This window comes from Rhipicephalus sanguineus, chromosome 1 (genome assembly GCF_013339695.2).
Source record: "Rhipicephalus sanguineus isolate Rsan-2018 chromosome 1, BIME_Rsan_1.4, whole genome shotgun sequence".
In the NCBI taxonomy this organism is placed as follows: Eukaryota; Metazoa; Arthropoda; class Arachnida; order Ixodida; family Ixodidae; genus Rhipicephalus; species Rhipicephalus sanguineus.
Window position 1 is genome coordinate 300,980,946 of NC_051176.1, and position 17,332 is coordinate 300,998,277.

At 43.6% G+C, this 17,332-nt stretch overlaps 2 protein-coding genes across 4 annotated transcripts in view; one reads left to right on the top strand and one right to left on the bottom strand.

The window, feature by feature from the left end:
- The first annotated feature begins 179 nt into the window (after positions 1 to 179).
- LOC119379377 (transmembrane protein 230) lies at positions 180 to 10,348 on the top strand. The gene is made up of 4 exons (XM_037648692.2): positions 180 to 406; positions 2,708 to 2,816; positions 2,876 to 2,998; positions 7,958 to 10,348. Coding segments are annotated over exons 1-4 (372 nt in total). The 5' UTR covers positions 180 to 404; the 3' UTR covers positions 8,096 to 10,348.
- The window catches only part of LOC119379373 (heat shock 70 kDa protein 12A), a 187,328-nt gene continuing 177,822 nt past the window's right edge, over positions 7,827 to 17,332 (bottom strand). For all 3 annotated transcript variants that reach the window (XM_037648686.2, XM_037648685.2, XM_049411953.1), the window contains 2 exons: positions 16,487 to 16,750; positions 7,827 to 10,993 (listed from right to left, as the gene is read on the bottom strand). In XM_037648686.2, the coding sequence (XP_037504614.1) occupies positions 10,493 to 10,993; positions 16,487 to 16,750 (765 nt within the window). In that variant the 3' untranslated portion in view covers positions 7,827 to 10,492. The remainder of the gene's footprint in view (positions 10,994 to 16,486; positions 16,751 to 17,332) is intronic.

The following is a 17,332-nucleotide window of genomic DNA, read 5'->3' on the forward strand; positions in this document are numbered from 1 at the left end:
ACGTGGTTATACGGTTTCTGGTTATACTTACTTTCATGCGAGAACTTGTGCCGCAGTAGGAGTAATTAGGTAATGCATTTGTGGATCATCCCTCGGTTTTTACATGCGCTGCTGTCATTCGTTGAGCACGATAATGAAATGAACAGAGCTTCTGTTTTGACAGCATAAGTGAATTCTTCTCGTAGCAATATTAAACTACTACCGAGGACGGCCCAGACAGTGAACACCTGTGCTTGACATAGCTGCGCGGCGCACTTGTTTTCTTGCATGGAGTGGGTTTTCTTTTTCGCTGTCACTGCGCTTTCTGACGTGCATATCGCTTGCCGCCGTGCTTGAGTCTGTATGGGTCAGTTTCTGTCAAGAACTTGCCGTTTTTTTATGTTCCTGAACAAGAAAAGACAAAAATGTGAGCTTCTTCATAACAGTATTCATACATAGGAATGCCTGTTGCGCCAAGAATGGTGGGGCAGCACACGACTGAGGCAGCGTAGTATATATGTCCGAAAGCGTCAGCTGTTCAGGCACGTATGACTCGCCGCTATGCGTGGTTTTGTGGGGATGCATATTCGTGAAGTCAAGCAGCTGTCCAAGCACTTGAATTCGGAAGAAGCGCAGTTACTGTGAACAACGTGAGACCTTTTACAACCATAGGGATACTTCTCGGTGATGACGCATTCCCTAAGCACCAACGAACTGGTGGAGTAGCATGCTGCACCATTTTATTCCAGGCTTTCGTTCCTGACCTCACACTACCAATTCGCCCAAACAACAACCTTGCTGCCTCATAGATCGGAGGGTCTGCATATACTGCTTACTCGCATAACTGTATGAGGTTATGTGAGTGATGTAGTTCTCCTCTAGTGTGGTGTTTATAAGTCCTGTTCGTTTCCATGCCATTGTGAATTATCGGGGATGGTACTACGTCCGCAGGTAATATCGTCTTTTCATTGTGGATGATGCATCGTTAAGGTAGCTAATTGAATGCGATTTGATGGACAACAGCTTTATTGAATGTTTTTTTTTTTTTTTTCAGAAATTGCTTGAGGCCCATGTACTTAGATTTAGGTGCACGTTAAAGGACCCCAGGTGGTCGAAATTTCCGGAGCCTTTCACTACAGCGTCCCTCATAATGATCATTGTTTTGGGACGTTAAACCCCAACAATTAATTAATTGAATATTTATTCAACACTGTCACACTAAAAAGTCTGCATAATTAATCCGAAGTGCGATGTTTAATAATAATAATTGCTAGGGTTTTACATGCCAAAACCACAACATGGTTGTGGGCATGCCCTAGTGGGGGACTCCGGATTAATTTTGACCACCTAACTTTTTTGACGTGCGTCTAAATCGAAGTACTCGAGTGTTCTTACATTTCACCTCCATTACAATGCGGCTGCTGTGGCCAGGAATGAAACCCGCATTCTTGAGTGCGACACATTATCTGCTAAGCTACCACGGCAGTGGAAAATGATAACCTTCAGTTCAACAGAATGCCCGAAGTAATTTTTGTTTGCTAGCTGATCTCAAATGTTCATTTTGCCCCATTGCTGTGGCTCAATGATTGTGGTGTTCTGCCACTAAGAACTTAGTCTCAGGTTCAATTTTTGGTCTGTTAAAATTAAAAAAACAAATAAAACACAAACCAAATTTATGTGCATGTTGGAAAAAAAAACAGGCCATCAAAGTCATCACAGTCAAACTCTTTGGTGTTCCTGATAGCTCATATCAGCTACTCAACTATGATTCTAGTGGCTCTTTGATACCATGGGCAACAGGAGCAATGGTTTTAATCTTTTACGGGAAGAACTGTGGCGTCATCAGTGTTTAGTTGCCATCACCAGTGGCATGAAGTTGTGATACATGCAGTAGTACAGCCTCCCAGCTTAGTGGCTTTTATAACTTGTACAGAGCTCAAATATTTCAATAGGAATGCACAACAATGTTGCCAAGCGTAACAATGTACAGTGCATGGTGTCAGTCACACATTGCCAGATAGAAGTGCACACATATGGTTTTCCAGTGGGGTGCAAGGACGCTAGCGCTACTTTGGTAGCTTTGCTTTTGTTTTCTGTAGTTTTCATTTATTGTTTCCCAGTGAACAATGTTAATGGACCCATTTACGCACCTATCAACTGCATTCTATTTGACTTGGGATATTAATTGGTGGTCCACCTAACAAAGTCAGTGTAGGTGCCCAGAATTCCTCTGACAAAAGATGGAGCCAACCACTGACTTCTGTGTCCGTTGATAGCTGTGTTATTGAGGGTTCGAGAACAGAGCACTCAGGGTGACTGCTTTGCTGCTCATATGCAAAGATAAGCAGCAAAGCATCGTATTAGGACATAGGTACTGCAATTTGCAGCTACTGAGTAGCAGCGAATCTCGTTTATCAGGACCTAAACAGTCAAACAAGTGTTCCTCGTGGGATCCAAGTGCTGGGTGGCAGTTTCTACTGATTTTTCTTGTAAGATGGCTGTCTGGCCCAGCCTGTAAGTGGGATCATTTAGCATTTAACAAAAATTTATGCCAAGGATGTAGTTCACAAACACGCATGCAAAAAGGACTTGGAAACTACTGTGGCATGAGAGAGATGCTCATGTTATGTAAAGCTTTCCAAGTGAAAGCTTGGTGGAGGTGCTATAATGTTTAGCCAAGTTGCTTTTCTAGCATGTGACTGGATTCTCACCATTCCTCTCATTTTAGGATGGGTCGCAAGGATGCTGCTGCTATATATGTCACTGAAAAGAAGCACTTCAGCAATGTCAAATACCAGCGCATGCAGCGAACTGATGATGGCTTCGTAGATATTCAGGTCTGCCTGTGCATGGGGTATTGTTGAAAGTTCTTTTACTCAGATCTAAAAAAAAATAGTTTCAGAAAACTCTGTCGAGGGTTCCCAAGAAGGCCATTGCACTTGCAACTTGCCTGTTCATTGGTGGATCTGCACTGATTGTCTTGGCATCATTCATTTTTGCTGGATTTTTCGACCCAAAAGTAAGTAAGGGCCAGAGTTTTGCTACTTTTCCGTTGAAGTATCTACTACAGTGTTCTCTGCTTCAGACAGGGTGGTAAATAGCAGAATTTGGTAAAACTCTCTGGAGTTCAGTTTAATTATGAAGAACAAAACTTTTCTTCCTGCATTTTGCATGCTTTACTGTTTTACAATTTTATCAAGTGTTGGTGTGTAGGAATGTTTGAAATAGTCAAATGTTCATTCCACTTCAAATATAAAAGGTAACAATTGGATTGCCATCATAGAAATACCGACATTATTGGGGACATCAGTATGATTCCGCAGCAGGAGAGCCGTGGTTGTAGCACTTAAGTGCCCGTTCCTGATTGAATACAAGAAGCGGGTAGCTTTTGCTCAATAATTTCGAATCATTAAGTATGAAGCCTATTGACAAATTTGTTTTCCTGACTTAGGCAAAGCGTCTTGTGCATATGGTGATCTGCTGTTTCCTTGATTCGTTACTATCATTTTCGTGGTTTACCAGATGACAGAAGGCATGTTATCATTCATAAGCTTCTCAGTTGCACATGTTATTACATGTATGTGTCAAATGTAAATATGCCTCTTTTTTTTTCTTTTTCAACACACATAGGTACCCTTTGCCTGCTTATATTTCACTTTGTTTGCCCTTGAGAAAATATTCTATATTTGATTCAGTTCAAGGTTATTTTTCTGGAATGTTAGTTGTCATATGGTTCTGCTATTCAGTTATATCGTTTTTTTTTTTCTTAGAAGCAACTTTAATTTTTTTCATTTCTACATCTGTCACTTTGTTTTAGGCAATAGGTTGCAGAGGTTACCTCTTTTCTTTTCGTAGTTGTGTATCTTGTTAAACTTTTTGTTATATTGCCTAAATTCCCCAAGTTAAATGAGGTCAAATCTAAAAGTACAAGGTCAGTGTAATTTAACAATTATTTTTGCCCCTGCTCGATGCTGGTAATAACATAAGTGGACCGCAGTTCAGGCCAATGGTAAAGGATAAAGAGGTATAAACTGAAGGTTGCAGTATACTGCCCCAGGATGGTAAAAGCACGTTGTAGGAAGAGCCCAGAGTACATGTGTTCCTGGTGCTTTCTTCCTTCCAAAAAAGGACATTTTGACTTGCAGATAGTGAGACCTCTCTCCCACTATCCATCTAGGCCATTTAAACCGAGCGGGAAATAACTGCAGCCCTTTGATTACCGCTGAATGATAACAACCTCTCCAAGGACCTTCACTTGCACTTGTCATGCGTCTGCGATCACACACACCTGTGAATTTCCTAATCTTGTCATATCTCTGAAGCCTCTAATTTTCAACTAAAATTTTCTTCCTTGGCACCCCATTCTGTTTCTATAACTCTACTTTCTCTTGATCTCAATTTGAGTGGGAGCTGTTTGCATTCATACTAAAAAGACAGGGCGTGCAAACAAGGACACAAGAAAGAAGTCAGGACACCACAAACGCCGACTAACAACTGAAGAGACGCACAACGGCTGAAAAGGAAAGAAGGCACGAAAACTTATCTGCGCATGCCCATGCAACAGGCGAACCTATCAATCCGGCACGCGTGGCGGTCTACGTTGAAGATAACTGTTAAGGCATTTGATTTCATCTTTATGCAAGTTAATCGACGGTTGGCTCACGTATGCGCTACCACTATTCTCGATATGCCATGCTTCAATCATCAGGCGCGTTTCTTCATTTCTATGACGGTACAACACTGCGCATTCATCGAATTTTGGCGTGCACTTGCAATCTCGACAATGTAAAGATAGATTAGAAGGCGAGCCTCCTGTTAGCGATCTCTTATGTTCCAACAATCTCTGGTTAATGCATCGGCCCGTTTGTCCTACGTAGAAGCGACCGCAGCTGAAAGGGACCTTATACACCACACTCGTACGGCAATCAGTGAATTTGTTGGTGTGTTTTACGAAACAAATATCGGTCCGCTTCTTGTCTTTTACTAGCTCATTCTTCCTCTGCACAGCGGCACAAATCTTACCTAGCTTATTGGCAGCCGTGAAAACAACATTAACGCCGTATCTACTTCCTACTTTCTTTAGCCTGTGAGACACGCAATGAATGTACGAGCATGGTTGCAGAAAACGATAGGAAGAAACGTGTCGTAGGTATACCGTACATTCATTGCGTTTTTTTCAGCCAAAACACATAAGAACGAGATCCCATTTCGAGCTATCGTTTCAGAGCAAGGCACCTGGCAAGTCGCTGTATCTAGTTATTTGCAGAACTGCTTAACCTCTTTGAGTTTTTCAGACCCTTTTCGTATGCGTAATTCTCAGGCGCTAGTTCAGTTCCTCTCAGAGGAGAACCCCGGCTGTTGTAAAGCTTTTAGTATGGATATTGAAGACCTGTATTATTCTTTGCCGCATGAGGAGTTGTTAAATTGTGTTAATGAATGTATTAACGAACAAGCGCACCAGACGGTTTTCACCGATAAATGTGGTGTTTCTACCGGGGCATTTCTAGAAATCCTTTCCATGTATTTAAAGTCGATGCTTGTAGGTTGGAAGGAAGGCGTTTATGTGCAGAAATCAGGGATATGTATTGGTTCTAAGGTTGCTCCGGTTCTTAGTGATTTATACCTTAGCAAGATTGACAATCTTTTGGAAGGCGCCTTAGGTAATTCGGTTATTAAGGTTTTTCGTTGTGTGGACGATTACTTGATTTTTTGTAGTGGTGTGGACTTTGAAAAGGTGGTAACTTCCGTGAGCGAAAAATTTGAAATTAATGGAGGTGGGCTGAGCTTTACTAAAGAGGTGCCTCAGAATAATGGAATACAATTTCTAGACATTTCCTTAACGTTCCAGAAGAACCACGTGTGCTGGCAGTATTCTCCTAGATCTTCGAAACCGCTGTTAAATTTTTCGTCGAAGCACTCGAAGGTTGTAAAAAACGGTATCGCCATGTCTTGCCTTAAATCAGCCCTCACCAAGTCGTGTGAGCACAAAATGAGTGATAGCTTTAACGCACAGGTTACACGTCTTTTAGATGTAGGGTATCCTCGTGATGCAGTGGCCAGGGTCGCTGAACGTTTAAAGAAGCTTATTGTGTTAAGTCCGAGCATGGTTGCAGAAAACGATAGGAAGAAACGTGTCGTAGGTATACCGTACATTCATTGTGTGTCTCACAGGCTAAAGAAAGTAGGAAGTAGATACGGCGTTAATGTTGTTTTCACGGCTGCCTATAAGCTAGGTAAGATTTGTGCCGCTGTGCAGAGGAAGAATGAGCTAGTAAAAGACAAGAAGTGGACCGATATTTGTTTCGTAAAACACACCAACAAATTCACTGATTGCCGTACGAGTGTGGTGTATAAGGTCCCTTTCAGCTGCGGTCGCTTCTACGTAGGACAAACGGGCCGATGCATTAACCAGAGATTGTTGGAACATAAGAGATCGCTAACAGGAGGCTCGCCTTCTAATCTATCTTTACATTGTCGAGATTGCAAGTGCACGCCAAAATTCGATGAATGCGCAGTGTTGTACCGTCATAGAAATGAAGAAACGCGCCTGATGATTGAAGCATGGCATATCGAGAATAGTGGTAGCGCATGCGTGAGCCAACCGTCGATTAACTTGCATAAAGATGAAATCAAATGCCTTAACAGTTATCTTCAACGTAGACCGCCACGCGTGTCGGATTGATAGGTTCGCCTGTTGCATGGGCATGCGCAGATAAGTTTTCGTGCCTTCTTTCCTTTTCAGCCGTTGTGCGTCTCTTCAGTTGTTAGTCGGCGTTTGTGGTGTCCTGACTTCTTTCTTGTGTCCTTGTTTGCACGCCCTGTCTTTTTAGAATGAATACTTACCAACTAGCTCAGCTCTCTGTTATTCTAATCTGTTTGCATTGGCTGTCCTATCCACACTGTCACTTTTCTGTCTCTTTAACACATCTGCTTGTCTCTTCCATTGCTATTTGCATGGCTCTCATGTTTGTCATCCTCAGAATTTTGGTCCCATGGGTTAGTACTCGTAGAATGCACCCATTATATACAGCGTAGATTATGGCAAATGCACTCACTGATTCCTCATAGCTGTTTAGCAAGGTCACTGCAGGGAACATTGCAAGCACTGCTTTTGCTGTTTAACCCATACAGTGGCTCATTGGCTAGAGCCCGTGGAAAACGAAGCCCCGGATTTGATTCCAAGTCGTAGAAACCATATTCTGACTGAGGCAGAATGCAATATCACTCATGGGGCGGCAGCCTCTTGGTGCACGTTAATGTACTTCATGTCAAAATTAACCTGATGCCCTCTGCTATAGCATGTGTTATAGTAACTGTGCAATGTAGGATGTCCAATGCCATTAATCAATCACTTGCACTTCCTTGACTTGCAAGTGGCACACCATCATCATTTTTGTGGCACTCCTACAATATGGCTGTTGCTCGTAAATGGATGCTGCTAGGGAACACCTTGAAGGCTAAAGGGCTGCATTTTTCCTTCCACGCTGTGTTAGCTGTAGAGAATAACGATCTGGCGCACTAGATTGCAGTGGCATAGCCAGGAATTTTAAAAGGGTTGCATGCAGTAGTGTTTTGCATTCTTTACTGCATCATAGGAATTACTAAATGTACAACAGGTGACAGCATTTATGTTGCACATCTGCCCTCTTCGAGAAACTTTTATTTTCCCATAAGCCTGGTATTTACATTAGCAGAGTGAAAACTAGGCTTCAGCTGGCATGGGCCTACTGCGGAGGTAGAGTGCAGGTAAACTTTGGTTTTACGGGTGGAGCTTGTACTGAATTCTTAGGTTGTCACTGAGTTGCATATACAGTCTTGTATGGAGGCATGAAAACAATAGATTGTTCTGCAGCATAACATTTATTCTTACATACATTTCAATTGAAGATAATCATGAGAAATGATCAGTCTTTTACTGCAAACATTTCTAATAGCACTTAAGTGCATTGCACATTGTTTCTGCATATTTCCTTTTCAGTATGATGACAGCAGCTGGCCAGTTCTTGTTCTGGGAGCCCTTATGTTCATCCCTGGTGCTTATCACGTACGCATTGCATACTATGCTTATAAGAAGTATCCAGGCTATACATTTGATGACATCCCAGATTTTGATTAGGTTCGCTGTTGTTGTTCTCACTGGACCAAAAATATTGTGTTCCTCGTCATGACACTTGAATTGCATGGTCATCCAGTATGCTGTGCTGCCGTGGCAAGATGCAGGTTTCCTGATCTTATGGACATTATGTACAGTTCTTAAGGTTGAAACATGAAATGAGGATGATTTGTGTGATAAGGAAGGTGACTTATCATGGCTTCTGACGCAGGAAATGCTGTGAATGTAAACATATTGTAAAGACAATAAACATTGGTGTACTATACTGTTCATAAGATTTCTGCAAAGCAAGCAGTCCAGTACAGGACTAAGCAAGTTTGCTCTCCTTTAGTTTCTTCAGCATAGTTAATAGCCTTTTTGGTGTTATGTCTACTGATGCAGGCATCAGGGAGTCAAGAGCTTGTCCAGCTTTTTAGTCTTTACTTCCTGCAGGGAAATTTTGTTTTCTTCCTGCAAAAATAAACACTGTTCAACATGCACACCAGTCAAGTCGAGAGCATTAAATTGTGTTTTTTTTTACTGCAAGGATCGTAGCTGCTTGGTTGAAATATTTGCTTAGGTTAGTATATATTTCACTGTTATCAATATTTAACTTAAGCTGCTGGCTCAATGTTTGGAGTACAGAGCACTCACTGTATTGCATCCCTAAGTACTGTTCTTCAATAGGCATTTTTATAATATACTGGGTGCTGCACTTTGTACTATCTGGAATATCAGTTTAGTGCAGATATTATTGAATAATATTTATTGCTGGGCTAATTGGTGCATGATTATTTATCAGAACTGTAGTTTGCTTGTGCATGTTGCTTCTATCATTGCTCCTCTATTGCTGTGCCACATTTCTGGTAAATAATTATTGAATAAGCAACTTCAGTAGCGAAAAAACTTGGAGAACGCTTGAGCTTCGCCTTCAAGGATAGAACACGATAGCATAATCACGCCCCGTTTCCATTGCCCTCACGATCACTAGGCTGGCTTCTGTGGACGCCTCAACTGTGTCGCAAGGAAAGGAGCGTCTTCACACCTAACACTGGCCATATCAAACTCTACTAGAATGCCTATTGCAAGTAGAGTTGTGAAGTGCCCACTACGCCATAATTCTTCCTTTTGCGTATTGGCGATGTACCCACTACAGGTCTGCAAGGCAACACGCACACTTTCACACTTTGTTGATGTTGTTTGTCATGATGGCATGACTATATGTACCTGAACGCTTTGTAATGGGTGGGCCATTAAACCACTCACTCGTTGCACAATTCACATATTTTGACACCTGGTTCAGTTCTGCGCTTCTGCCATGCAATATTACGTGCGTTAAGGAGACTCATCGCGCTACATGCCATTCGTATAGGTTTTTTTTTTTTTTCGGGATAGTTTCAAGCACTGGCATGGCTCTGTGGTAGAACACCTACTTGCCACACAGAAGACCTGGGTTCAATTCCAGTTCGAACGAAATATTTTTTATTATTTATTTATTTGCATTTATCTCGAATTTTTGCTCACGGACATTGCTGATTTTTCGCTCACAACCAACGACGTCGACGCTGAAATTTCTGCAAAATGAGCTCTCTCATGCTATCGCGTTAATATGCAGTGTAGCCTGCGTTAATATGCAGTAAATCAGAAAGGTGCTGGGTGTGATCAGAAGCTTTTCTTATGGCAGAACCTGTGAGACTTCCTCTGTAGCTTCGTGTTGCTTTTGTTTTCCCTTTTACATTGTGTGATCTGGCACTTTCTTCATTTTAAATAGAAGATTATAAATTGTTGGCGAGGGATAGACCTTTCTAGTGCCTTTGTGTTGCCTCTGTATGGAATCATGTTGTTATGGATTACATGTTAAGTGTAGATTAATTGTTCAGTCTAGTAGGCTGAACTATTGTGCCAGATAATTTTTTTTTGCAGCATTGGGTGCTAAAGATTTGTCGTTACTTGTCAGACTCATCATGCACTTATAGAGTGCCACTTTACTGAACTCCATTGCCAGAATATTGTACCCTGTGCTTTCTGGTAATTGCCTCCTACTGTTCACAAGCTTCCCACAAAAACTGGGCATTAGCACTCAACAAATGGACAGGCTGTGTGACTCTTTTGACGCTCACTTTCCATATTGAGAAACTAGCTTAAGCTAGAATGGAACTGAGGGTGCACCACTACCAAGCAGCTACTCAGGCCTTGCTGCAAAATGCCATCTATTTAGATCCGCTATTGTAAGCAAGTGCAGTCGAAAGTTGACATCTTTTGAATCCACAGTAGCAGAAACACAATAAAACTATTTCTTCTTTTTTTTTTCTTTTTTTGCTGATGTGGCTCTTGGTGAAATGAAAGCAGTGGCTTTGGTTTCGCAGATGTGAAGCATCAGTCTGTGCGTGCAATGCCGCTTCTGGCATGGGTCAGCACATTTCACTGGTTGAGGAAGTCGATGTCAGCTCGGACGCACTTCTGTGTAGCGACATCCAGGGCACTGACCTTGATCTCAGTCTCGCCAAACACCATGCGTGCCTGTATTTCGCGTCGCCGCAGTGGTGTGTGCCTTGTGTCTGACAAATCGAGCACGAGTGTGCCACAACGAACGACGCCCGGATCGGTGATGAAGCGCACATCATCACATTCGCTGCAGTAGACGTGAATGATGGAGCGTGTCTGTCCACTCTTTGCGGGTGTGTAACTGCGCACCACAGCATCACCCTGTCCCACGGACTGGTCGGCCAGCACGAAGGCATCGAACACATCAGCGCACCACTCGATACCGTCCTTGACGACCAGCTTGGATGGGGGGTGAACACCATGCACGAAGCGGTTGAGCACACCCACACCGTAGGTCAGCCGTGATCGGCGCACATTGACCACCATTGGGTCCAAGCCGAATAGCACCGCACCTCGCAGGATGGCCAGGCTCACGCCCTGTAATAGAGGAAGATGCTGCAGTCATGACTAAGTTGAAAAGGCAATGCAACCAATCATTTCTGATATTGTTCAAGTGAACACATTTATGAAACTTGAGCTTCTGTGGTTATTGCTCCAGGCAGAAATAGTTCTGGAGCGCTCCTGAATCATCACCAGCCATGAGCTCATGTGAGAGTGTGCTGGTATAAATGACCCAACTTTATATATATGTAAAAAAAGGGGAGTGGGATCTAGAATAATGTTTGCTCTCAAACTAAGATGAATATATAGTGTCATCCTAGGAGCATTGTCGATAACAAAGCCACAGGAAATTTATGCCCATTCCTTAGCACAAGACTGCAGAGCACGTCCTCTATAGCTGTTCATATTGAGACTTGGCACAAGATTTCAGGCACTTCCTTCATCTATATTCTGCTTCGATTGGCCTCAGTATACATAGTATGTGGGTAAGGCTTGGAGTGCCTCCCTACTACATTACTGCATTGAAGGTGACCTCAGTGTAGAAAGGAAATACGACTTATTGGTGTGTAATGTTGGATGAGTTCGCACAAACAGAACAAGCAAAAAACAAGAGAAGACAGGATAGGGTGCCATGTTCAGGGGCATTGAATGTTGTGACTGTTTATAGACTAAAGTAGCTTGTCTTATGTGCCTACTGTTGCTCTGTGAGACAATAATAAAGGCATCAAAATTCGCTACATGGTACATATCCTAGCGATCTAGCTTTTTGTTATGAATCCTAGAGGCTAGCTTTTTGCTTGCCACTAGTTCAGATATGCAGTCACAAAAAGTGTTGACTAGAACATTAGCAGTCCGCATTTGAAGTCCGAACATTAGAAGTCAACTTTAGAAGTCCGCGGCATTTCCTCCTCAAAGGGGGATGCACACAAGCCTGCACCAATGGGCGTTCCCTCCAAACTTTAGTGATGAGCTGGACGGTAGGTAACCCCGCCTTCGGAGAACATCACTGAGTGCAGCAGCGGGGCTATTTCTTTAGTCACAGAGGCGATTGGTCGCCGTACTTTGGTCGTCTGGGTGGGGCCTCTCCGGACTTCTTAAGTTGTATTTCGACTATAGACTTGTACATATTACAGAATAAAGGTGACCAATTACAGTTGCTTCAGTAAAAATTGTAATTGATTGCAGTTATGAATTACCTCCTCATAAAAGTAATTCATGAATTACTAAAAGGTAATCAGTTAGTTTTCTTACTTTCCTTTCAGTTTTATGTGCAAAAATTTCTTTGCCAATCACTCCAGAAGGGTTGTTTATGACATGATCTTTCCTCAAATGCACAACACCATTTGCACAACACATATACCCAGAAAAAAGTGTATACAGTGTGCATTATTTCTTTCAGTATGTGTATGCTAGTTGCTAGTTGTGCAGACGGCCCTCTAGAACATTGTGCCAACGACGCCATAGGCTGCTCTCGGGCGTTCATACTTCCCCTTGGGCCCGCCAAGCAAGCTCACATTGTAAGGCGAATTCATTACTCGTCACCCTGAGATCAACGCGACAAGATTTTCGAGCACTCACGAGCCACTGACATACATCTCACATCTTGCTGCTGCCTGTGATGAGTGTCAGCTGCAAGGGCGACCACGTGCTTTGCGGCGAAGTGGCAACAAAAATAAATGCAGGGCGCGCTCGGAGGGCCAAATTCAAAAATTATTTTCTTCCTTAAAACAAGAAATAATTTGATTAGACTTTCTTCATTAAATAACGATGAAGTTTTCTGTCAAACGCCGCATGACGAGGATTTTTTCTTGGACTGCATCAGTATGAAAAATACGGTCAAACATGCGACGAATCGCATATTTTCTCAAATTTCACAATTTTTTTCGGGAGCATTTGAAGTCTATTTTACCCCTAAACTTTTTTGTACTAAAATACACTTTCCTGAAAATCATACTGTTATTAAGGTTGGTTAGGGAGAGTTCCAGATAGCTCAAGAAAAAAATCACGAACTTTGAAGATTTTTGTAGTTTTTGAGGGTACGTAGCTAGTAGTGAAGCACAAAAATTTCGAAATTAGCGAATAGGACAACTAAACAGAATCTCTGCGATAGCGCAAGCGCGGTTTCGAAGTTCAACACACAAAAATAGATTTTATCCACATTTTTCTATTAGGCACAGTTTAACAAATACAAGCGAACATCGAGAGGGCGCCACGATCGTCAAATATTTTTTCGAGCAAAAATGCTTTGCCACAATACTCTTATGTGGCACAGGAAAAAGGCACAAATTTTATCAGCAAAATCTGCGATGTGCGATCGTCACGTCTGGGACACTTGCTATGGAATGAGCCATATATATATATATGTGTGTGCGTGTGTGTGTGCGTGTGTTTCTACGGAGCCAGTGCTTTCGGAACGTTGCGAAAGCGACGGACGGACAAATGTACGAAAATGTCTTTCTTAACATGTGCTTGTCCGTCATTTTCAACGTTTATATATATATATATATATATATATATTGTAAGGGAAGAGAACTGAGACAACGCCCTTGCTGCAGGCCGGCTGTTCTTATTCTCCACCTCGTCTTTCTCTTTTTCGTGCTGGTCAAGCACGAGGGCCCAAGCTAGGCCGCGCTGCTCAACGTCATGACATATATATATATATATACATATATATATATATATATATATATATATATATATATATATATATATATATATATAATATATATAGTGTGTATATATATATATATATATATATATATATATATATATATATATATATACGATGAAGTGCTAACAATTCCGGAAGTAAAAGTTAAAAAAAATCAAGCACGTAGGAAAAATTGTTCTGTAAAGGACTGACGTTTCGGCCGCGGGACCGGCCTTCGTCGGAGGCCGGTCCCGCGGCCGAAACGTCAGTCCTTTACAGAACAATTTTTCCTACGTGCTTGATTTTTTTGAACTATATATATATATATATATATATATATATATATATATATATATATATATATATATATAGAGAGAGAGAGAGAGAGAGAGAGAGAGAGAGAGAGGGCATTAAATATAGGAGAATTTTCAATGGCGTTCCGTTTCAAACAGGGTGGCGACAATTAGTTGCGTAGCAAACTTGATCTAATGTTTTTTTATCGTGCGGGCCTCAGGTCCCTGAGATCTCCCTTTCCGACGTGTCTTTCTGGTGTCTAACCATACTGAGGAAGAGTAATGCAGCAGAAATTTATGCGGATGTTCGAGCAGCGATATTTTCAAGCTGGGTTGAATAGAAATGCTTGAGAGAAATGACCGTCCAGCATTGGTTGAAAAATAAGTTTCAGCAAGAGCGGCGCCACGGCCATGGCGGCTGCCATGGAGGGAAAAAATAAGAGGGACTGCGCCTAGCGTCCACAAGCCGACCTCCTCGTGTTCGTGTTACAATTTCCATCATGCTCCTGTTTCATTTTCTTTTTTGCTCGGATCATGGACAAAAACAAAAAGTGACGAGCGCGTGCGGCTAGCGTCCACAAGCCAACCTCCTCCGACGCCGCTCCCCACCCTACCCTCGTGCTCCATGCTCTGGTCACAACCAGCATTCACCTGTTTTATTTTTTATGGCCATGGGCTTCAAGATTGTCACGTGAGGCTCCCTCCTAGTTTTTTTTTTTTTTTTCTTCCGTGGTTTCTACCATCATGGAGGAAGCAAAAGCATTGCGAAATGCGATTGAAGTTCACTGTGTCGACCAATCTCAGAGCGCGCGGTTGGTTTTATACTCCCGGTGGCGTTCTCTTCTGTTTTTGAACCACCTCCGTAAGCCAGCCGAAGAACGTTGAGCCGAACTATAGTCGAACTGCGCCGAGCGAGCGCGCTTCGAGTAAAAACTACCGGGCACCATACACCGAAGTCTCGTCAAATCTCATTTTTTGCGTGATCTCACCGCGAAAGGTCACGCGTTGCTGGCCTCAAAACAGGTTGGCTTGCCAAGGCTGGCTGTGTGACGTAATGCTCCCTCCTTTTCCTTTTCACTGGAAAGAAAAAACGCCGCCATGCTGGGCTGCACGCGGGAGTACAGAAGCTGACGTGACAACCTCGGCAATGCATTTGGGGGGTAGGGGGGTGTCACGCCTATTTAGCGCAGCCCAGAGAGGATTATGGCGGCGCCTAGGGAGCCGTCTGTGAAAGTCCCAGCTGCGCGCGGGAGTACAAAGGCTGACGTCACAGCCTCGGCAGTGCATTTGGGGGGGGGGGGGGGGGTCACGCCTATTTAGACGCCCAGGGAGCCGTCTGTGAAGAAGACGGCTCCCTGGGCGCCGCCATAATCCTATCTGGGCTGCGCTAAATAGGCGTGATCCCCCCAAAATGCACTGCCGAGGCTGTGATGTCAGCCTGTGTACTCCCGCGCGCAGCCCAGCATAGCGGCGTTTTTTTCTCTCCTGTGAAAAGGCGCGCTCCAGCGCTGTAGCAGACAAAGCGAAGTATCTCCCGTGGGTCCCTCTGCGCATGCGCCGCTACGCTTCCATGCGCGGCCACACTGCGCCGTATTCACCCTAAAAGTGGACGGCGCTGTACACCACACGTGACTCGGCAGGATCACATAGAAATTAATGATAAAGAAAGAGCAGTACGTCATAGATGCATAACATGGAGCGCAGTGATTAAGTGATCGGCTGCAGTATCGTACATCATTTTGGATGAGAACAAATATGCTTATAATAATATCTGGGGTTTAACGTCCCAAAACCACGATGTGATTATGAGAGACGCCGTAGTGGAGGGCTCCGGAAATTTCGACCACCTGGGGTTCTTTAACGTGCATCTAAATCTAAGTACATGGGCCTCAAACATTTTCGCCTCCATCAAAAATGCAGCCGCCGCGGCCGGGATTCGATCCCGCGACCTTCGGGTCAGCACTCGAGCGCCATAACCATTTGACCGCCGTGGCTGGGAAGTACAAATATGTTACAACAACTTCGCATAATTCGATACAGTGAGTTGAAAAGTTGAATAAAAGCGAGACATCCTAACTGAATGGCGGGTAACTATTTGCATATGTGACTTCCTTCGTGTGTAAAGGAACTCCGTCGTCTGTGTAGCAACATGCAGCAGTACATCTTGTCTCCATTTGAATCAGTTTCTCAATGTAGACTGCCACAACTGTTGTCGCTTATACTTTGAACCACTTTGTTCCGAACCGACAGCCGATATTGTGCTTTTCAGTTCAGGTTCAAGCCCGTTCCAAGAGGTCCATGTTCAGTTCTGGCCGAAATTCAGTTCGAGCGCGGTTTTTTTGTTCGGATTCAGTTGGACACCCTGTATAAAATGGCTTAAGGAGGCTTGAATGGATGTTTCTTCGCTCTGGTGTTGATGCGAAAATGAACCACTATCACTGAATAAAATGAAAAAAAAACAACATGGAAAAGCAAATCAGTTCGATACTGTGGACATAGCTGTTGACCCCTGCCATTTCGATATTTTAACAGAGAACGCTTTCTGTGGTCGAAACGGCGGCGTAAACTGGTACGTGGAAGCCGCACCTGTGGAATGATGACCCTCGTATGAGGTGTGAAGGCCTCGCGCAACTCCTTCTGCAGCATCTGCGACTCAGCGAAGCCCCCCACCAGGAACAGGTAGTGGATGGCGCCCAAGTGTGGGTCCCCGAGCACACTGCCAATGTGTTCCTTGATGCGTGCCAGCGTGGGGCGGAACAGTTCGCGCATGGCCGCCGGCTCCAGGCGCAGCATGCCCTGTGACGACCACTTCACTTCCTTGTTGCCGTAGCGCTTGATGGCCTGCTCCACCTGTCAGATTGAGAAATTCGCCACCACAGTGAGCGTTTCATTATGGCACTGTCGGGATTGGTATGGCACAAACATGTCCACCTCACAGCGGGAGAACGTATATTCTAGACATACGGTAAATTTTATATGATGCACATTTAAAGTTAACTGCCATCCTTTTACCATAGATCATGCTTAGTCATTTTAATGTGACCCTCCGTCTAACGTCGCTCTGGTCCGCCGAGCCAGATCAATCCTCAGTAATGTGGTGTACTGCCTATCCACCCATCTTCAACAGCCCACTCAACCTTTCACGCGTGCTCAGTAAAGGACCCTCACCAGACCCAGCCGGGTAGAGAGTGTAAGTTGTGAGATGCCGTCAAGGGGACTGTTTAGCAGCAATAGTAGTAGATACTTTGACCTTGATACATGGACAACGTTCCATTGTAGCCAACAGCTCGCATCATGTTGTGTCACTAACACGGCTTCTTTCATTGCGATAGCGAGTACCTGCGCAGTCCATGGAAATTGTTGCCGTCGCCTTAGTGTTCTGTATAATGTCTAAGTGACCGCACCGAATACTGTACATCATTCCGCAAGGTC